Below are 23657 nucleotides of genomic sequence, written 5' to 3'. Positions count from 1 at the left end.
TGTGATTAGGTAGACCACTCCCGCAGTCTTGCAATTGACATAATCCCGAATAGTGTATTGTTTCTGTGTGGTGACGCTAGTGAAGCTGTTACCTTTAAAAATGAAATCACAGGCTTTACAACTACCACACCTAAAGGTGCCTGGTATTTGTCTGTCCAGCCACGTGCCCCTAGGTGAAATGGGGTCAAAACAGCTGTGCATGACTCTGTCCCTTATATTTTTCCCTCTCCGATAGGTGACAGACGGCCTCTGTGTGATTTGATCTACCAGATCTGTATCAGAACTGAGAATACGCCAATACCTATTCAGTATCTGCATAATATCATTTTGTTTGGAATCATAGGTACCTATGAGTCTTGTGACCTGTTCTTCTTTCCGTTTTTTAGGGACCAGAAGACATTGCCTATCAGCATCCCTTGCTCCCTCATAGGCCTTCCTGATAACCCTCTCGGGGAAACCTCTGTCCTTCAATCTTGTTTTGAGCTCCTTGGCCTGGAACTCAAAATCACCCATAGAACTACAATTCCTACGTACTCTCATAAATTGGCCTTTTGGTATGCCACTTTTGAGGGAATGGGGATGACAGCTATTCCATTGCAGGAAACTATTTGTTGCTGTTTCTTTCCTATGTACCTTAGTGTGGATTGTGCCATCTGATGTTTTTGTGATTTTCAAATCTAAAAAAGACAATTCTTTCTCACTGATCTCACATGTGAATTTAAGTCCTACATCATTCTTGTTGAGGGCTGCTACAAAATTATGGAACTCATCCACTGTAGAGTTCCAGAGGATCAACACGTCATCAATATATCTAATCCATAATCCAACAGATGAAGTCCAATTGACAAATTTGTCCCCAAAGACAATTGTCTCCTCCCACCAGCCAAGAAATAAATTTGCATAGGTGGGAGCAGCAGGACTCCCCATTGCAGTACCACATTTCTGATGGAAAATTTTGTCTTCAAAAATAAATATATTTCTTTCAAGAACAAACTGTAATAACTGCATGACAAACTGGTTATGAGCTACAAACTGGGTACCTCTAGATCCCAAATAGTACTCGACCGCTTTATAGCCACATTTGTGCGGTATGGATGAATACAACGCCTCGACATCCAGACTCGCCAAAATTGTATCTTTCTCCAGGGAAATGCCATCAATCTGTTTCAGGACATCCATTGTGTCACGCACATATGATGTGAGACTCAAAACAAAGGGACGCAACACTTGGTCAACATACGTGCTCACATTTTGAGTTAAATTATTTATGCCTGAAACAATAGGTCTGCCACGTAAAGGAGGATAACCTTTGTGGATTTTGGGCAGGCTATAGAAACACGCCATAACAGGAAATTGTGGGTATAAAAACCCAAATTCCCCTGCACTAATCAAAGATCTGCTCTTTGCATCACTCAAAATGCTCAGCAACTCTTTCTTGAATAATGCCGTGGGGTTATCCTTTAAAATGGTATAGCAGTCATGGTTAAATAAAATGTCCTCACACATCTTCTTATAGCCATCCCTGCTCATGACCACAATGTTCCCACCTTTATCGGATGATTTGAGAACAATATTCTCTTTTTTCTCTAAAGTGGTCAGAGCTAATCGTTCAGACCAAGACAAATTATTATCCATTCCCCTGCCAAATTATCATCCACTTCTCTTCAGAACGCCCAGCTTCTGGCAGTGCAGACACAGCCGTGTTCTCAAGAGATCACGCTGTGACGTCACTCACAGGTCCTGCATCGTGTCGGCCACATCGGCACCAGAGGCTACAGTTGATTCTGCAGCAGCATCAGCGTTTGCAGGTAAGTAGCTACATCGATTTACCTGCAGACGCCGATGCTGCTGCAGAATCATCTGTAGCCTCTGGTGCCGATGTGTCCTCGCTCGTCTGACACGATGCAGGACCTGTGAGTGACGTCACAGCGTGATCTCTGGAGAACACGGCTGTGTCTGCACTGCCAGAAGCTGGGCGTTCTGAAGAGAAGTGGATGATACTTCTATACACAACGCCCAGCTAGTAAAAGTAGTAAACACGCCCCGATGTACGCACATAATACACGCCCAGTTGGACTTTTACTTTTCAACACGCCCACTTGTACTTTTGCAAGCCTCATTTGCATAAATACAAAAATGGTCATAACTTGGCCAAAAATGCTCGTTTTTTAAAAATAAAAACGTTACTGTAATCTACATTGCAGCGCCGATCTGCTGCAATAGCAGATAGGGGTTGCAAAATCTGGTGACAGAGCCTCTTTAAAAGATATGTCCGATTTTGCAACTATTTTTGCATTACCCTTATGCATCCAAAATAAAAAATAACGCAAATAGCCTTGTTTTTAAAAAAAATATATCATATCATATGATTTGGTATATACAGCTCCAATCCAGACAACACATGTGTGCCATGGTTACAGTCTACAAACATGCCCTGTGTGTGCGGTCATGTGTTTGGGTCCTTTTACACAGGCCAATATGGGCCGTACGGGTCAGTTCACATGTTCTGTAAATAGTGTTTTTTTTGCCCGGAATTCCCCACGCCGTACAGGGCGGATACGCGGTGTGCTTTTACGTTTGATTTTGATCTGCCTGCATGCCGTTTGCTGCATTTTTCGCCCGCGGCCATTGAGCGTCAAGGGGGAAAAGAAAACACAGCGAAATACGCTTTCTCTGCCTCCCATTGAGGTCAATGGGAGGTCAGTAATGTAAACACCCGAAGATAGGGCATGTTGCTTCTTTTTCCCGCGAGACGTTTTTTCCGCTCGCAGGAAAAAAACGCCTCCACCTCCCATTGAAATCAATAGGAGGCATTTTTGGCCGTTTTTTGCCGCTTTTTCCGAGGGGGGCATCGCGTCAAAAAACTGTGTGTGAACTGGCCCTTAATCTGCCCAATCTATTGTTCCTTTGTGTGGCCTGATCTGCAGTTAGGTGTTACTCTACTCCATCTGCTTCTTGCAGAAGAAGGGGCAGAAAGAAGGTCGTAACTGTAAACCCTAAACGGTACGTTGCTTAATTTTGTTTTTTTAATATGCATCAGAGCAATAAAAAACAAAATTATTGCAGCGTGCAAATGGTTGTACATATCTTAAGATACATTAAACATTTTTTAGTCTCATACGTAACCTACATTGTAAGACAACATGGAGATCAGGGTACAGGTGGAGGTAAAATTCTTGAAACAAATAGGAAAAAAAGGTTTCCATGTCAGTTATATTCTGAATGGGACACAGAGCTTCATATAGCACCTCCTTAGCGGACTTCTTGTCAGCTTGCAGCTTCTGCAGGAAAGCAAATAAATTATTCCATAGCAAGAATTATAGTACAAAAGTTTATGCAGTAAAACATGTAGAAATTAATTGGAAAACAATGCACGTAACTGGGGTATGTCCTTTTAAGAGAGGGTGTAAACCAGGGGTCTCAAAGTCAGCCGAGTAAACCGGCCGCACATAGAAAAAATGGGAAGTTGACGGGCCGCATTACTTTCAAATTTGATACAATACAAAATTATTTTTAATCATTTAGTTATTTGAACTGCTATAACAAGATTACATTACTATAACAATGCAACAACACTACATTACTATAACAATGCAACAACACTACATTACTATAACAATGCAACAACACTACATTACTATAACAATGCAACAACACTACATTACTATAACAATGCAACAACACTACATTACTATAACAATGCAACAACACTACATTACTATAACAATGCAACAACACTACATTACTATAACAATGCAACAACACTACATTACTATAACAATGCAACAACACTACATTACTATAACAATACAACAACACTACATTACTATAACAATACTTCTACATTACTATACTAATACTACATTACTATAACAATACAACAACACTACATTACTATTGCAATACTACATTACTATAACGCTACATTACTATTGCAATACTACATTACTATAACAATACTACATTACTATAACAATACAACATTACTATAACAATACAACATTACTATAACAATACTACAATAATAATCCTGCTACATTACTATTATACTCCATTCCTATAATAATACGCCATTACTATAATAATACTACATTACTAGAATAGTACATTACTATAACAATACTACAGCACTATAATAATACCGTTCGGTTTAAACTTACCGGAAATTTGCAAGTTTACTCTACGTGCTTATTTTAACAATCCAGTTTTTCAGTTTAAGCGTCGTTAAATGCAGTCTGGTTGCTCAGTTGCCAGCGTTTGGCAGACAACAATGTCAAGATTAGGCAGCCCCTTTTTAGATCATGCCACAGAGCCCCCTGTAGATCATGCCACAGAGCCCCCTGTAGATCATGCCACAGAGCCCTCTGTAGATAATGCCACAGAGCCCTCTGTAGATAATGCCACAGAGCCCTGTAGATCATGCCACAGAGCCCTCTGTAGATCATGCCACAGAGCCCTCTGTAGATCATGCCACAGAGCCCTCTGTAGATCATGCCACAGAGCCCTCTGTAGATCATGCCACAGAGCCCTCTGTAGATCATGCCACAGAGCCCTCTGTAGATCATGCCACAGAGCCCTCTGTAGATCATGCCACAGAGCCCTCTGTAGATCATGCCACAGAGCCCTCTGTAGATCATGCCACAGAGCCCTCTGTAGATCATGCCACAGAGCCCTCTGTAGATCATGCCACAGAGCCCTCTGTAGATCATGCCACAGAGCCCTCTGTAGATAATCTACAGAGGGCTCTGTGGCATTATCTACAGAGGGCTCTGTGGCATTATGCCACACACACCCCTTTGAGAGGTTGCCCCAATGGAGCTATCTACAGAGTGGAATCCCCAGCCAAAGCACAGCTGGAGGAGCCCCCGGAGGCACTGTCCATATATGGACAATGACGTCAGGGGATCCCCTTGGACCAGATTCCCCGGCCAGAGCGTTGTCGACGCTCTGGCCGGGGATTCCTCTGCTGGAGGAGCCCCTGAAGTCACTGTCCATGGATTCCACTCCTACAGAGGCCTCAATGGAACTATCTACAGGGAAGGGGGGGGGGGGGTGGAGCGCTGTCAACAGTGTGGGGCGCTATCTACAGGGGGCCGTATGGCAATTGCTCACCTACCATCAACGATCCAGCAGAACAGAAAAGGGACTGCACTCCTTCAGGACATCCTTCGGAACACTCTCCTCCTTCGGCCTGCTCTCTCCTCACACAAGGCAGCTTTGGTGTCCCGCAGGCCGCAAATGACAGCCTCAGGGGCCGAGTGTTTGAGACCCCTGGTGTAAACGAATGGCAAACTAGTGTGGGTGAGGAATGTAGATCGACGTAAATTGCTTAAGGCGGTTTTACATGGGCAGATATTCGCCCTAGTTTACCACCTTTAAACAGTTGACTATACAGCCTGTTGGTTGGCACTCGTTTGCTCCTTTCAAGCAGAGCAATAATGTATTACTACGTTACCACGATCGTTCGTTCCCATGCACTTGCATCATGTCGGCAGCACATCCCCCGTTTACACAGGGAGATGTGCTGCCGACTTGCGACCAGTTAGCTGTTCATCGGCTGATCTTTCCCGGTTTACACATTGAAATAAATGGGAACATGCATTCGCATGAACGCTTGTTTAACCGATCATTGGCCTGTGTAGCAGCCATTGATTTAACCAAGTTTTAATGATATCTTGACTTCAATCTCGGTTTTATACATGAATCCATGAGACAGCTTCAGTGAGGATTAAAAGGGCTTTCACATTAAGGCCACTCCTGTTTAAAGGGGGTTGCCCTCTATGAACTGAAATGGAGAACTGCCAAGTCAAGGCCCTTTTACACGGACTGATTGGTCGACCGAGTGTTCATACGAACGCTCGTTTCCGGTCATTGCCATGTGTAAACATGGCAGCGATTAACCGACGTACGAGCCAATGCTTGTTCATATGTTGATCGCATCTTTAATGCGGCCAGAAAAAGGACGCAAGTCGGCAGCACATCTCCCAGTATAAACAAGGGATACGCTGCCAACAAATTGTAAATGTATGGGGACGGACAATGGTATTAACGATCGTTTGTCCCCAAACATTCCAATCATTGCTCCATGTAAATCGAGCTAACGAGCGCCTAATAACGCAATGTCGATCAGTTCTTGTTTACCGGCCTGCAAATCTGGCTGTGTAAGAGCACCCTAAAGGACCATTTAAACTGGGTGATTATCTCGATCATCTGCTGATCGTATCGTTTTAAAAAATAAGTGAAATATTATTGTTGTTGGCAGCACATCTTGGTGTGTAAACAGGGAGACGCGCTGCTGACATGATAATAATGGATGGGGACGAGCGATTGGAGTAACGACCGCTCGTCCCCATCCATAGCTCCTTGTGACGCGAGCAAATGAGCACCGATCAACGATGTCTCGTTGATCGGCGCTTGCTGCACCGACCGATTGTCAGCTGGTGTAGAAGGCTCTGATGGACCCGGGCCATCTTGTATGGTTGGCCATTTATTTAAAGGGCCTGTATGTAATACTACATTAAAGAGGCTCTGTCACCAGATTTTGCAACCCCTATCTGCTATTGCAGCAGATCGGCGCTGCAATGTAGATTACAGTGACGTTTTTATTTTTAAAAAAACGAGCATTTTTGGCCAAGTTATGACCATTTTCGTATTTATGCAAATGAGGCTTGCAAAAGTACAACTGGGCGTGTTGAAAAGTAAAAGTACAACTGGGCGTGTATTATGTGCGTACATCGGGGCGTGTTTAATACTTTTACTAGCTGGGCGTTCTGATGAGAAGTATCATCCACTTCTCTTCAGAACGCCCAGCTTCTGGCATTGCAGATCTGTGACGTCACTCACAGGTCCTGCATCGTGTCGGCACCAGAGGCTTCAGTTGATTCTGCAGCAGCATCAGCATTTGCAGGTAAGTAGCTACATCGACTTACCTGCAAACGTCGATGCTGCTGCAGAATCATCTGTAGCCTCTGGTGCCGATGTGTCCTCGCTCGTCTGACACGATGCAGGACCTGGGGCAGGAAGTGAGTGACGTCACAGCGTGATCTCTCGAGAACACGGCTGTGTCTGCACTGCCAGAAGCTGGGCGTTGTGAAGAGAAGTGGATGACACTTCTATACACAACGCCCAGCTAGTAAAAGTAGTAAACACGCCCCGATGTACACACATAATACACGCCCAGTTGTACTTTTACTTTTCAACACGCCCAGTTGTACTTTTGGAAGCCTCATTTGCATAAATACGAAAATGGTCATAACTTGGCCAAAAATGCTCGTTTTTAAAAAATAAAAACGTTACTGTAATCTACATTGCAGTGCCTATCTGCTGCAATAGCAGATAGGGGTTGCAAAATCTGGTGACAGAGCCTCTTTAACCTTGCTAATTATCCTAATGAGATAATCCCTTTAAATATAGTGTCATTTAAACAGGTCTCTACTTTCAATAGACCGGTAGTAAGGATAAGGTAAATGGAAAAATAAATGGTGCTCAACGCTAATGTGAACAAGCCCTAAGGGGGCTTCTTTAAATTTTGGCATCTATTAGATAAAACAAACCAATGCATGGAACAGAGGCTGCAATTTATATATTATATACTGTATATTTATTAGGGAGACCCTCTCAGCAGGACGTAAGGGACATGTGATTGCATTCACATCCTAAGTCCTTTTTCGCTTAAGTGATTCTAAAATGGCCACATGATCTCTTTTGGCCAATAAGCTGAGAAAGCTACGTTAGATGAAAGAAGGTGTTGGAAGACTCTGTCTGATGCCCCTGGAACCATTAACAGAGCACAGGCTTTATTTGCAGGGATCAAAGAGTACCCCTGTGTCATGCTCCGCCAACCACTAGCCCTAACAGATTTTAATCAGTTTTGTCTGTAGGGTTCCTTTAAATCTAATTAGTTCTAATGAAGGAGTATCAACTTACCAACAACTGCAAGTGAGGAAGGAGTCCAAGATCATGTAATCCATGTAGAAACGGGAACCGCTCCTTAACAGCTTCACATATATACATTTTATTGTGTTCAAAAACTTCAAGTAGATCAGAGGCAATATTTAACATTGGGTACTGTCCTCCATTAAAATGTCCAACAAACTGCCCACTTGGTTCTGCAGGGAAAGATGCATTGTCGTCATTTAGTTATCAAAGTTGACCTGACTTGACAAATTTGAGCAAATACTCATTCTATCAGATTAAAAGTAACTTTTTTTTATTTATAAGGCTAAGTAACTATTTGCAGCCTTGTTTTTTTTGCCCTTTTTAACCCATCATACCCTTCAATGTCAGGTATATAAAGCACAGGAAGTCATAATACCTTGTAATATATCCTGTAGACCAGGATACAGCTGCAGGTAACACTGCTGGAATATATACTCAAACACTATATTTAATTTCAAGTCCTTCTTCTCAATTAACGACAAAGATTCATATATGACCCGAGAGACCGGCCTTTCATCCGCCTGTAGTTTCTATAAAAGATAACAAGTGTATGGTTTAATAGTTACAATTATTTTTCCAGTGCGGATATGCCCATTAGTTTCAGGCATTCGTGTGATTCCTATTATTGTGAATTGGATGACACCAATCTTACTTGACTAAAAATAATGTATCCTGGCCAGGGACAAAACACAGAACTCATAGGGCCACATAAAAAATAAAAAAAAACACATCTCAAAATACCCCGCCCCCCTCCTTCCCAAAAAGGAAAAACTATGTGTGTTGGTATAATACGGGTGTGCATATTTATTCCAATTATTTGACAGGGACGCATGCGTTATAAGATATACATACAAACAATAGTAAAAGTATATAGTTCTACTGGTCTGTTATGGGCTCCAAAGGACTACTACCTGCGCATCCTCTAGATAGGTACCCAAGTGACTATAATGGGAGAAGCAACATTTTTGTAGATATACGTTATGTTTGTCCACATTCATATGCCCTGTTTAAGGCCTCATGCACACGACCGTATTTTTTCCCACCCGTAAATACGGGTCCGGTGTCACCCGTATTTACGGGCACGTTTTCGCTGCAAAATTGCACTGCACTAATCGGCAGCCCCTTCTCTCTATCAGTGCAGGATAGAGAGAAGGGGCAGCCCTTTCCAAGGTAAAAGTAAAGAAATTCATACTTACCCGGCCGTTGCCTTGGTGACGCGTCCCTCTCGACATCCAGCCCGACATCCCTGGATGACGCGGCAGTCCATGAGACCGCTGCAGCATGTAATTGGCCTGTGATTGGCTGCAGCGGTCACATGGGCTGAAACGTCATCTAGGGGTGTCGGGCCGGATGTCGAGAGGGAAGCGTCACCAAGGCAATGGCCGGGAGACCGGACTGGAGGAAGCAGGAAGTGCTTGGTAAGTATGAACGTCTTTTTATTTATTTTTTTATATACACAAGTTGCTCTATATTCTGATCGGAATTCACTGTCCAGGGTGCTGAAACAGTTACTGACGATCAGTTAACCCTTTCAGCACCCTGGACAGTGACTATCCACGGACGTCGCCTAGCAACGTTGCCGTAATGACGGGTGCACACATGTAGCCACCTGTCATTACGGGAGCCCTATAGACTTCTATGGGCTGCCCGTGCCGTTATTACGGCCTGAAATAGGACATGTTCTATCTTTTTCAACGGCATGGGCACCTTCCCGTAAGAAAACGGGAAGGTACCCGTGGCCAATAGAAGTCTATGAGCCCGTAATAACGGGAGTTTTTACGGTCATGTGCATGAGGCCTAATAGTTTTCAGCTTCAGCAGGAGTCTAATATAAAAGGAAGAATATAATCCAAGTATAGCAATATAAAGTCTCACCAGTGATTCCGATTCAGAGAGAATTGTAAGATCTTGCAATCCATGCAGAAATGGAAACCGATCTGTAATTATTAAACTGATCTGAACTTTTATCTGTGCAAATATCAGCGGGTCTTTGTCTTTATCAGTCGTGCTCTGGATGCCATGCAGGTATTTTTCCTCTTTGTATTCTGTGCAGAAAGTCCCAATAAATTAAATAGCGTTTTATTTTAATAATTGTACATAGTATTTTACTGAACCAATTCCAGATAGGGCATGTTCACACTGCTTATTTTGGGCCGTTTTTCGGGCCGTAAACGGACGAAAAATTGTAAGCAGAACTCCTCCAAACAACTGCCCATTGTTTTTAATGGGAAAAGCGGCGCTCTGTTTTGGTGGGGTGTTTTTTACGCGGTCGTTTTGAAAAAAACGCACACGAAAAAGTAGTGCCTATCATTTCACGAGTCGTTTTTGGAGCCGTTTTTTATTGACTAGAAAAACAGCTCCAATAACTGCCGTGAAATACACTGGTTAATTAAAAAAACTTCTGAAAATGAGTTTGCCGTTGAAAACAGTTCCGTATTTTCAGACGTTTTCGCTAAGCGTGTGAACATACCCTATGGGGATATAAGGAATTCTACTGTTTTCTCAACTACTCATTATCGCCCCCCTACTGTGTAACGTAGGAAGAGCGGGGCAAGGGAAATGACAAACATTCTGAACATATTTCGGGCTCAGGAAAATGGTTATCAGTTTTCATTCTCATTTAAAATAAAAACTAACAAAAACTAAGCTAAATATATTAACCAGTACGAACTATTATAATATTGTCCCTTTGAAATCTCTTCTATTGGTGTTTCAATTATCAGACAATCGGCCTGAATTGGTGCTGCTCAGTGGAGCGAAAATTGGAAATCTTAAACCCCTCTTGAAGTTTTAGCCCCAGACCCCCGTGGACGCCTGTATAAGGGAAACATATCAGGAGGGGATCGCTTACTATTTAAAACTTGGGATCCACTGAGCAGTACCAATGTGGATTGTGATGCTGGGTTTACATGATATTGGCGCTGCATTTTTTTGAGGTAAAACGCGTTTTTAATGTACTTCACCTGTGAAAACTAAGTGACCGATAACCACATTGCAAAAAACGTGGCAATTCGTGGATACCTTGGATAATACCGCAAGGTATGGACTCAGCCTAACAATTATTAATATTAGGGCTTGTGCTCGATCAAGAGTTGATGTATGGACTAGCTATCTGTAGCAGTGAATCCTGTAGTAAATTCAGACGTGTGATCAAGTCGTGGTTTATTTTCGCGACAACTGCAAAAACGCTGCGGTTCTTTCAAAACTGCTGCATTTTGCCACATTTTCGCATCAGTCACAGAAGAAAACCCGCGATTTGATCGCACTGTCCGTAAACACTCATGCTCAGAAAGCACACACTATGTGCGGATGGTGTAGCTCGACATATGGATCATGTTTGTAACACACTTTCAGATTCACATGCAATATAAGGTGTGTATATATTTGTAGAGAAAAGTTGGGTGGATCCAGCGCTGAGGTAATTAAAAAGAAATTTTTTCTAAGTTTTAATTTTTCTTCATTAAAATTGGTTTGGTAGCATATTAATAATGATGTCCTGCAATGCTGGGAATGTTGAATGAAGATGAATAGCCTACGCGTTTCAAACACTGTCTGCGTTCTTAGGGTATGTGCACACACACTAATTACGTCCGTAATTGACGGACGTATTTCGGCCGCAAGTACCGGACCGAACACAGTGCAGGGAGCCGGGCTCCTAGCATCATAGTTATGTACGACGCTAGGAGTCCCTGCCTCTCCGTGGAACTACTGTCCCGTACTGAAAACATGATTACAGTACGGGACAGTTGTCCTGCAGCGAGGCAGGGACTCCTAGCATCGTATATAACTATGATGCTAGGAGCCCGGCTCCCTGCACTGTGTTCGGTCCGGGACTTGCGGTCGAAATACGTCCGTCAATTACGGACGTAATTAGTGTGTGTGCACATACCCTTATTCATGGCTTGAAATGAAATGACTGACTGGAGATGCTGTATTTAAATGCCCATGGTAACACGTGTGATTTTGATTGCATTCCAGGAACATGTGCTGTTGGAGCGCAAACCTGGATTTGTTTCCTCTAACATCCGGTATTCTGGTCTGATCGGTTCCGTGATGGTAAGTATTATGATATTATATTTGAGACTTCTTGTCGTGATTTTTATTGGAATTGTTATTTTTATTGTAGCTTAGTATGTTGGAACAATAGGATTTTATATATTTCTGATAAGTTGGATGTTCTAGGTGGTTTTATTTGAATATTATTTCAGAAGTGTTAGAGATGGCATATAAATCGCATTGAGTCAGATAAGTGTGTATAGTGACTAAGTAAAGAAGGAGAAACTTATTATTGGTGATTAGGAAATTGTGACATTATCGGCTAAAAAGCATATATATCTTTCTTAATGTTTTGATATATACTGCTGTTAAAAATATATTAAATTGGAAATTGAGGTTGTGAATATCTTAGAAACCTTTTTGATTAGGTGGAAAACATGTAATTTTACATGTATCCACCTTTGTTTGGATTCTTTTGTTTGGATTCGATATAACAAATTTTTACATATGTATGTAATTATGTACTACACTTTTTTATAATGATGTATCTATTGTTGACACAAGAATATCGATACTTTCTCTGTTTCCAACTATGACAATGCTGGAAATGTGTCTATTATGCCACTTTTTAGTTGCATGTGTGAATAAGGACTAGTAAGTTGACAGAAAGGCTAATTATAAAGCCTCGTATCGATATTCTTGTGTCAACAATAGATACATCATTATAAAAAAGTGTAGTACATAATTACATACATATGTAAAAATTTGTTATATCGAATCCAAACAAAAGAATCCAAACAAAGGTGGATACATGTAAAATTACATGTTTTCCACCTAATCAAAAAGGTTTCTAAGATATTCACAACCTCAATTTCCAATTTAATATATTTTTAACAGCAGTATATATCAAAACATTAAGAAAGATATATATGCTTTTTAGCCGATAATGTCACAATTTCCTAATCACCAATAATAAGTTTCTCCTTCTTTACTTAGTCACTATACACACTTATCTGACTCAATGCGATTTATATGCCATCTCTAACACTTCTGAAATAATATTCAAATAAAACCACCTAGAACATCCAACATATCAGGAATATATAAAATCCTATTGTTCCAACATACTAAGCTACAATAAAAATAACAATTCCAATAAAAATCACGACAAGAAGTCTCAAATATAATATCATAATACTTACCATCACGGAACCGATCAGACCAGAATACCGGATGTTAGAGGAAACAAATCCAGGTTTGCGCTCCAACAGCACATGTTCCTGGAACGCAATCAAAATCACACATGTTACCATGGGCATTTAAATACAGCATTTCCAGTCAGTCATTTCATTTCAAGCCATGAATAAGAACGCAGACAGCGTTTGAAACGCGTAGGCTATTCATCTTCATTCAACATTCCCAGCATTGCAGGACATTATTAATATGCTACCGAACCAATTTTAATGAAGAAAAATTAAAACTTAGAAAAAGTTTCTTTTTAATTACCTCAGCGCTGGATCCACCCAACTTTTCTCTACAAACAACCAGTTAATCGTGTGCCGTCACGAGGACCCGAGCGCTAGGACTACTGCAAAAAATACAAGTCCAGTCAAAAGGTGAGCTGGAGGCATCTCCCCATTTTCTGTTTGTTTCTATCTATCTATCTATATATTTAGGGATCTGTGAAACGGGAGTGATGTTGTGAAGGGAAAAAAAAAATATAATGAATATTGGGAACGACGGGAATTCCTCTTTAATTTTATAAATGGATAAAACAATCATGGATACTGTAACCTACCTGTAAAAATCGGATTTAGATCTGAATACTTTTCCAGGAAGGATTCTTGAAACAAGAACTTAAAGAAATGTTGTAAACTGATGTTCTTCTCCTCTATCCAGCAGAGGCATTCATAAACCACTCGATGGTCAGTCCTAGTATCTCCTTGCAATTCCTGTGATGAAGACAAATTATTCCCCGTTTAAGGCCCCGTGCACACGGTCATAAATTTGATCTGCAATTACGGACCGTAAATGCGGATCAAAGTATGGATCTATTCATTTCTATTGCCCACGGACACCTTCCCATATAGTTACAGGAAGGTGTCCGGGCCATAGAAAGGCTCCGTAAAAAATAGATTGTCCTATTTTTTGATTTTACGGACCGTGCTCCCATACTTTAGGCCCCTGCACACGACCAAAGCCAAATTCCCGGTCCGTGATTACGGCCGAGGATAGTCACCCGCATTTGCGAGCCGTGCTCCCATGATAAAGTGTGGGAGCACGGTCATGTCCGATTTTTTTTGTGGACCCTTTCTACGGCCTGGACACCTTCCCGTAAATATATGAGAAGGTGACTGTGGGCAATAGAAATGAATGGGTCCGTACTTTGATCCGCAATTACGGTCCATAATTGCGGATCAAAATTACGGCCGTGTGCATGGGGCCTTATAATAGGAGCACAGCCCGCAAATGCGGGCGACTGTCCAAACCGGGATTACGGATATGGCCGTGTACAGGGGCCCTAACTCCAGGAATGGTTCATACTTTTTATTGGCTTATACAGTATATGCTTTATGATTTCTGCATAAGACAACAGAAATAAAAAAAATCAAAGCCACAAAAAAAAAAAATCAAAGTGGTTGCCGCAATCAGCGGTTACTGCTGGGGAAGCAGTAAGTGGCGAGTCACCGCTGCAGCCATTGATTGGCTGCAGAGGTCACAGGTCCCGGTGTAAGGTATTCATCGCTGTAGCTGGAAGTAGAGACCGGTGGGCAGCAGCAGTAAATTAGGTAGAACAGCTTTTTTATTATTTTTGCACACCCTTGTGACATGGTTAAAAATAATTTTAAGACACGACAACTGTGGGCAGGATATTTTAGGTATAGTTTCTGATCTGTGGTGTCTGGCTAGCTCCTCATATTGATTCCTCCATGTCAATTTACTCCACCTTTGTGGTGGAGTCAAGTTGAAATGCTTCTTTTATAAAAAGTTGCAAATGATAAATGTGCCAAGCTTTTACACTCCAGCCAAGCCGGGCCCACTTTACTAGACAAACCTGAAAAATGACCCGGACAGCGCAAAAGTCATTAAAAAAGGCATAAAAGATTGATAAATTTGTCTTTAGACCATTTAAAACAGAAAAATGTCGCAAATTACGCCAGAAAAGCGGCACAAAAAGGATGATAAATGCCCCACTTTGCGTCTGAACTCCATGCGAGCACGTGTTTGAAGTGGTTTAAAATGCCATTGCATAAGATTGGAGAAAATGCCACGTCTGCTCTCTCTCCCTGGCGCACTCATATATTTCATGGTCGCCCGTTCATTTGGAGAAAATCTTTGAAAAAGTCCAGTTAAATGTAAAAAGCCTAATCATTGTGTGATAAAGACTTTTGCAATGTACCAAAATAAATTTTGTGTTTTAATCCATTACTATTTTCAAGATCTCTGCTTGTGATCAGTGAATTGAAACATTGTACATGTTTACAGTTAGAGATGGAAAACCCAGCATAACAATGTACTACTCACAGCTGAGGGTTTGGTTCATTGCAGGAGTTTAGAAAATGCTCCCCAAATGGGACGGGGCCACAGCGACCCAATAAATTATAATTTATGAAAGAAAAATTATAGCGCAAATCTATGCCAGCTCCTAGCTGGCATAGATTTCACTCTATGGAGCGTAGCAAGTTAGAGGTCCCAGCCGGGCCCTATTTCTTGCTCTGCCAGATCAGACTAAGGCCTAATGCACACGAACGTAGCCACGTGCACCGCCGTAATTTTCGGGTCGGCCAGCCGCGGAGGTGCAACCACAAGCCGCCCGCAAATCCACATGGCCGCGTCCATTATTTCCTATGAGCAAAACCTGGGCCATGCACGGACCGTGGAAACCACGGTCGTGTGCATGGGCCAATATAAATGAATGGGGCCCTCAATTCTCCTGTGGATTTCAGGAGAATTGCGGCTGAAAAGGACGTTCGTGTGCGAAAAAAAAAAAAAAAAAAAAAAAGGGATTCTTACCTCACCGCCCCTCTTCTCCCCTCCAGTTCCCCATAAGGCTTACTCACAATGTTGCAGCGGATACAACTTACTGACGTCGGGCAGCGTCACGATGTTACATGTGGCACAGAACGTGGAGTGAGGCATCGCATATAAGGCCTTGACACCGCACTGAGCCGTGGCATGCTGAGGGACCCGGTGGGTAGAAGTGAAGAGGAGCAGTGTGGCGAGTATCCTTCTATTTTTGATGGGAAGGGTAAAATAAACAGAGCACAGAGTGGTCGTTGCGCCCCAATTGTGGTGCACGGGCAGCCAAAAGATGCATCACACTTATTAAGAGACGATTGCTACTTAATAAATGTGTCGCATCTTACTCCAACTAATTGTTGATTAAGACTGGCGGTAGTAGTTTCTCCCTGCCCGTTATACTGTAGATACAGCTCATGTATAGTAAAATGTCATGAAGCTCCACAAATCTGAAGGGTAGGTGGGGGATGGAGCTGCCATATTGGAAAATCTAGGTAATTTCTGGTAATATTGTATTTATAATATATAATATTCAGTAGTAACACATCATCCTTACCAACGCCTCCTCTTCCGTCAGGATACAGGCATCCTTCAGCTTGTTCAGAAAGTCAAAGCTATCCGTTATTGCTAGACAAATTGGGACCTTTGACTTTGAATAAAACCACTGGATGTCCTCCATGATCCACTCGGTCCTGACTCCTGGTGCATTCTGTGAAAAGAACGTTCGTTTAGGAGATGTAGACACAAAACTATAGGACATTTTTCATTAAGGCCATTTGCAGAGTTTCCTCATTTTTAATTTCGGATGCATTGGAAAAATGGTGAAAGGTGGACCTTCCCTTAAAGGCTATTTAAACCTTTAATAATGTACTTTGGTATTTTAACCCCTTCAGGACCCAGCCTGTTTTGGCCTTCAGGACCCAGCCAATTTTTTCAAATCTGACATGTGTTACTTTATGTGGTAATAACGTTGGAATGCTTTTACCTATCCAAGCGATTCTGAGATTGTTTTCTCGTGACATGTTGTACTTTGTTAGTGAAAAAAATGTTGTCGATAATTTGGGTATTTATTGCAAAAATTAGCATTTTTCTAAATTTAAACGTATCTGCTTGTAAAACAGATAGTGATACCACACAAAATAGTTACTAGTTTATATTTCCCATATGTCTACTTTATGTTGGCATCGTTTTTTGAACGTCCTTTTATTTTTGTAGGACCTCACAAGGCTTCGAACTTTAGAAGCAATTTCTCTTATTTAAAAGAAAATTTCAAAAGGCTATTTTTTCAGGGACTAGTTCAGATCTGAAATGGCTTTGAGGGCCTTATATATTAGAAAATCCCCTGAAGTCACCCCATTTTGAAAACTGCACCCCTCAAGGTATTCGAATCAGCATTCACAAAGTGTTTTAACCCTTTAGGCGTTTCACAGGAATTAAGGCAAAGTAGAGGTGAAATGTTCAAATTTTTTTTTTTTTGCCGAAATTCATTTCTAATACATTTTTTTTTGTAACACAGAAGGTTTTACCAGAGAAATGCAACTCAATATTTATTGCCCAGATTCTGCAGTTTTTAGAAATATCCCACATGTGACCCTAGTGTGGTAATGGACTGAAGCACCGGCCTCAGAAGCAAATGAGCACCCAGTGGATTTTGGGCCTCCTTTTTTTTAGAATATATTTTAGGCACCTTGTCAGGTTTGAAGAGGTCTTGTGGTGCCAAAACAGTGGAAACACCCCAAAAGTTACCCCATTTTGGAAACTACACCCCTCAAGAAATTTATCTAGGTGTATAGTTAGCATATTGACCCCACAGGTTTTTCACTAAATTTATCAGAATTAGTCTGTAAAAATTAAAATCTACTTTTTACTGAAAAAACATAGACATTTTTAAAGAAATAATAAGGAAAATGCACCCCAACATATGTAAAGCAATGTCTCCCGATTATGGCAATATCCCATATGTGGTAATAAACTGCTGATTGGGCCCACAGCAAGGCTCAGAAGGGAAGGAGCGCCATTTGAATTTTGGAGCACAGATTTTGCTGGATTGGTTTTCGGTTCCATGTCGCGCTTGCAACGCCCTGGAGGGACGAAAACAGGGGAAACCCCCCAAAAGTGACCCCATTTTAAAAACTACACCTATCAAGGAATTTATCTAGGGGTATAGTTAGCATTTTGACCACACAGGTTTTTCGCTAAATATATTGGAATTAGTCTGTAAAAATGAAAATCTTTGCAGAATTTAGTGGAATTAGGCAGTGAAGATGAAAATCAACTTTTTTTCTGAAAAAGCATAGAAATTTTACATTTTTTCAAGGAATAAAAGAATAAAAGAACCACAACATTTGTAAAGCATTTTCTCCTGATTACGGCAATACCCCATATGTGGTAATAAACTGCTGATTGGACCCATGGCAGCGCTCAGAAGGGAAGTAGCGCCATTTGGATGTTGGAGCACGGATTTTGCTGGATTGTTTTTCGGTGCCGCGTTTGCAACGCCCTGGAGGGACCAAAACAGTGGAAGCCCCCCAAGTTACCCCATTTTGGAAACACCCCTCAAGGAATTTTTCTAGGGGTATAGTGAGCATTTAGACTCCACGGGTCTTTTGCAGAATTTATTAGAATTAGGCGGAGAAAATGAATATCACAATTTTTTTCCACTAAAATGTTGAATTTTCTCAAGGGATAAAGGAGAAATAAACAACCAATTTTTGTAAAGCAATTTCTCCCGGGTACGGAAATACCTCACATGGGGTCATACATTTTTTTCATTAGAAATGAATTAACCATTTCAGGACTGATCAATTTTTTGCTTTTCTATTTTTGTTTTTCACTCCCCGCCTTCCAAGAGCCATAACTTTTTCCGTCACTAGAGCGGTGTCGGGGCTTATTTCTTGCGGGAGGAATTGTAGTTTCTATTGATACCATTTGAAGTGCCATAAACAGTACTGGGAAACTGAAAAAAAAAAATAGGAATATAGGAAGAAAATCTGATTCCATTTTTTGGGGTTTTCGTTTTTACAGCTTTCGCCGTGCGGTAAAAACGAAAACTACAGCGATTTTGGTGTTTTCAATTATTTAAGTTTTTTACGGTGTTCACCGTGCGAGTTAAATAATGGTATATTGTAATAGTTCGGCCTTTTACGGACGTAGCGATATCAATTCTGTTTATTTTTTTACATTACTTTTGAAGAAAAATGGGAAAAGTTTTTTTTTTTTAACTTTAAACTTTTTTCTTTCTCACTACTAATAACTTTAATTCTTCTACACATTTTATTAGTCCCCTTAGGGGACTTGTACCAGCGATCATTGGATCGCTGGTACAATATGCTGCGATACTAATGTATTGCAGTATATTGTTATCTTTAAAGGCTTCTGAAACCGCACGATCGCTGTTCCTGTCCGTTAGTCTCGGGTGTCAGCTGTAATACACAGCTGACACACGCAGCATATGGAGCGGGCTCAGCACGTGAGCCCGCTCCATACATCACCCCCGCACCATGACGTGCTATTAAGTCATAGTGCTCAAAGGGGTTAATGCACAGCGGATGGTGTGAATATTGCAATTTTCCACTGTATGCCATTTTAGTCCATAATATGTTGTGCCCAGTTTGTGCCACTGAAGACAAATACCTCATAAAACGTTAAGCGGGTTCTCCCGGGTATGGTGATGCCATATATGTGGGCGCAAACTGCTGTTTGGAGACGCTGCAGGGCTCAGAAGGGAGGGACGCCATTTTGCCTTTGGAGCGCAGATTTTGCTTGGTAGTTTTTCTGTTTGGGGTTTCGCTGGTATTTCAGTTTATAATGTGGGGGCGTATGTAATCTGTGCGGGGTACATCAGGGTATATGTAATCTGTGCGGAGAACATCAGGGTATAATAAGAGGGTATAAAAATGCGGTAAATAAATAATTATCCATAGATATGTGGCCGATGTCGCACTGATAAATGGTGTCGGATCTTATCCGCTTTTAGAACGCTCTGCACATTTTGCATCGCCATATTCTGAGAGCCAGAACTTCTTTATTTTTTCACCACCGGAGCTGCGTGAGGGCTTATTTGTTGCGGGACAATCTGTACTTTTCATTGGTACCATTTTGGGGTACATGCAATTTTTTTGATCACTTTTTATTAAATTTTTTTTCAAGCCGGTTGACCAAAAACCAGCAATTCTGACAATATTTTTTAGTTTATTTTTTGCGGCGTTCACCGTGCACTATAAATGACCATTATATTTTATTCTGCGGGTCGGTACAATTACGGCGATACCATATGTATATAGGGTTTTTTTATGTTTTGCAGCGTTTGCGCAATAAAATCACTTATTTAGAAAATAATGTATTTTCTGTGTCACCATATTCTGAGAGCCGTAACTTTTTTATTTTTCAGTCAATAAAGCGGTGTAAGGGCTTGTTTTTTGCGGGACGGGTTGTAGTTTTTATCGGTATTATTTTCGGGTACATGCGACTTTTTGATCACTTTTTATTCTCTAGTTTGGGAGGGGTGGTGACCAAAAAAATAGCGATTCTGGTGTACTTTTTTATTGATTTTTTTTGGGGTGTTCGTGTGGGAAAAATAACATTATAGTTTTATAGTTGGGGTCGTTACGAACGCGGTGATACCAGATATGTGTACTTTTTTTTCCTATAATGAAAGACTTATTATAGGAAAAAAATGCAGTGTTTGTTTATATAACGTATAACTTTTATTTTTACACTTTTTTTTTTTAAAACATTTTTATTACTTTTTTCACTTGTCCCACTAGGGAACACTTAGACTTGCAGCTTTGATCGCTGCTAGAGTACATTACACTACACACGTAGTGTAATGTACTCTAACTGTCATTGTGACGTGACTGTCACACTGACAGGAAGCCTCGGAGGACCGGCAGGAGGCTGCTCCTCCGAGGCTTCCGTACATGGCAACCCGGAGGTCATTATCTGACCTCCGGTTGCCGTGACAAGCATCGGTAGCCCCCACAATCACTTCGTGGGGGCTGCCGATGTGCTTCAAACCACTTAAATGCGGCGACGGCAATCCGTCGCCGCATTTATGGGGTTAATTGCCGAAATCAGCGGCGATGGTTGGTCCGCTGACCGGCAAGGCTGGAGTGTCAGCTGTTGGGGACAGCTGACCTCCCGGTTCCCGGACACTGTCCGTTAGGACAGTGTGCGCCGGGAACTACTCCGCAATAGTACGTCTGGATGCGGGAACTAACCCCTCTGCAGGACGTACTATTGCGGAGCAGCGCGGGAAGAGGTTAAACAACTTTTTAATTGTTTTTTAAAAACGTACTTTTTTTTAGATACAGCTTCTATGGATTCTGGATACAATGAAGCTGTATCTGGCGCTCAAACCTGTCAGGTCAGCGGGACTGACTGCTTTGATGACAGCGGGACACACAGGATCCACCTGTTTTCGATCACATCTGAGTTAATGTATTCATAGAAGCTGTATCTCTGGCTGATTCCGTCAGGTCAGCTGGACTGACGGCTTGGCAGAAAACGAATTCTCTGTGTTTCTGACACGCAGGATCCAGCACATTAAGTCTGAACGCTCAGGGCTCCAGGGTAACGTCTGGCTATTAAGGGTGACTCACGGAGCATGCCTGCTGGGGGAAGCGTGTCCTAGTCACCATAAGTACCCCCAGGGCCTGACCTTTCACAGCCACTTAATGGGTGTCGGGAGGCAGCATCAGAGCAAACGCAAGTGTGCTAGGACCACTCCTGGTCATGCGCATGGAGGACGCTGCAAACCCAGGAGAGATGGACTCACCTCACTATTTAACTATGTAAGTCTTTTTAACTATTACACAATGGCGTGCCTCCCCTCAATCAGGACTGGGTACTTTATCCTCTCAACTGCACTGGGTACGTTATGTATATTGGGTTCACTAGGATACCCACTGTCACCAATGAGTGGGCCTTAGGGGGGGGGGGGGATTCACACGAGCGTGTATTTGGTCCGTGCGGGCCGCGTGGTTTTCACGCGGCACGCATGGACCAATACAAGTCTATGGGGCAGTACAGACAGTCCGTGCTTTTTGCGCAGCGTTTGTCAGCTGCGCAAAAAGCGCGACAGGTTCAATAACTCTGCGTATTTCGCGCATCACGCACCCATTGAAGTCAATGGGTGCGTGAAAACCACGCAGGTTGCACGGAAGCACTTCCGTGCGAACCGACTGAAACAGCGCACCAGCTGTCAAAAGGATGAATGTAAACAGAAAAGCACCACGTGCTTTTCTGTTTCCGAACATCCAAACGGAGTGTCTTTGCGATGAGCGAAGCCGGACAAGCGAACCGAACTTCACCGGGTTCGGCCGAACTCGCTTTGGCCGAACCCGGCAAAAAAATTATCGGTACGCGACGTCAGGAGATAGTTTAACTCTTTCAGCACCATGGACAGTGACTTCCGATCCCAATATACATGAACCTGTAGAAAAAAAAAACGAAGTTCTGACTTACCGATAACTCCCGGCGTCTTCCTCCAGTCTGACCTCCCGGGATGACAATTCAGTCCAAGTGACAGCTCCAGCCAATCACAGGCCAAGCACAGGCTGCAGCGGTCACATGGACTGGCGCGTCATCCAGGGAGGTGGGGCCCGATGTCGAGAGGCGCGTCACCAAGGATGCGTCACCAAGGACGCGTCACCAAGGCAACGGCCGGGAAGTTCTCGGTAAGTACGAACTTTTTCTTTTCAACAGGTTTTTCGATATTGTGTTCGGCATTCACTGTCGAGGGTGCTGAAAGAGTTAATGCCGATCAGTTAGCTCTTTCAGCACCTTGGACAGTGACGGGCGTCGACTAGCCTCATCTCTATGATGGCGGCTGCGCGAAAATCACGCAGCCGCGCATCATACACGGATGACATACGCAGCTGTCAAGTGGTTTTTGCGCACGCAAAACGCTGCGTTGTTTGCGCGCGCAAAAACGCAACGTCCGTCTGTATCTCCCCTTAGGCATAATTAAATAACGTATATACTGCGATTAGCTACATGTGTTCCATAATTGATTCTTGTTGGGGTTGGAAACATACAATGTTACAAATTACTATTTATATGCGCACTCATGAGCTTTGCCCGAAAAAGGCAGTGCCAGCCGAGACGTTGCATATTGGACGAGGTTGTATTAAACGCCTTTATTTCACTACTACCTGTATGGATTGAGTGGTGACCAACGGACAAGCCCCAAGGCCAGGTTCCCATATAGCGTAAACTCTGCGGAATTTCCACAACGAAATTTGAAAATCTCATGCCCACGGCGCAAAAATCTCAACTGAGAAAAAAAAAATTATAATTCATACTTATCGATTCTTCCTCCAGTCCGGCCTCCTGGGACAACGTTTCATCCTATGTGACTGCTGCAGCCAATCACGGCTGCAGCATTCACATGGGCTGTAGAGTCATCCAGGAAGGCTGGACGACAAAGGAGGGATGCATCACCATGACAACAGCCTAGGTAAGCACGGTCGTTATTTTTATTTCTACGCTGCTCACGGCAGCGGAAATTCCGTCTGACAATGTGGTGCGGTGTTTTGGACGGAATGTGCTGCGGGTTCCAGGTCAGATACGCTGCGTTGTTTTTACGCATCGTATCTGACCCGTGGGAACCCGGCCTAATGGCATGTTTCCACACACAGGATACGCTGCAGATTCTTAAAAAAAAAAAAGTTAAATCTGTCACAGAATGCATTTTTTGATACG

General features: G+C 42.3%; 1 protein-coding gene across 6 annotated transcripts in view; it reads right to left on the bottom strand.

Annotated features, from left to right (window-relative positions):
* LOC142749535 (uncharacterized) overlaps positions 1 to 23657 on the bottom strand; it is a 129217-nt gene that overhangs the window by 103046 nt on the left and 2514 nt on the right. For all 6 annotated transcript variants that reach the window (XM_075857673.1, XM_075857683.1, XM_075857694.1 and 3 more), the window contains exons 2-7: positions 16510 to 16662; positions 13732 to 13885; positions 9813 to 9982; positions 8315 to 8468; positions 7927 to 8108; positions 3131 to 3281 (exon numbers count right to left, since the gene is read on the bottom strand). In XM_075857673.1, the coding sequence (XP_075713788.1) occupies positions 3131 to 3281; positions 7927 to 8108; positions 8315 to 8468; positions 9813 to 9982; positions 13732 to 13885; positions 16510 to 16662 (964 nt within the window). The remainder of the gene's footprint in view (positions 1 to 3130; positions 3282 to 7926; positions 8109 to 8314; positions 8469 to 9812; positions 9983 to 13731; positions 13886 to 16509; positions 16663 to 23657) is intronic.

The sequence above is a fragment of the Rhinoderma darwinii genome, chromosome 1, assembly GCF_050947455.1.
Source record: "Rhinoderma darwinii isolate aRhiDar2 chromosome 1, aRhiDar2.hap1, whole genome shotgun sequence".
Taxonomy (NCBI): domain Eukaryota; kingdom Metazoa; phylum Chordata; class Amphibia; order Anura; family Rhinodermatidae; genus Rhinoderma; species Rhinoderma darwinii.
Note: the sequence above shows the minus strand (reverse complement) of the source record. Positions and strands in the feature narration are given on the sequence as shown.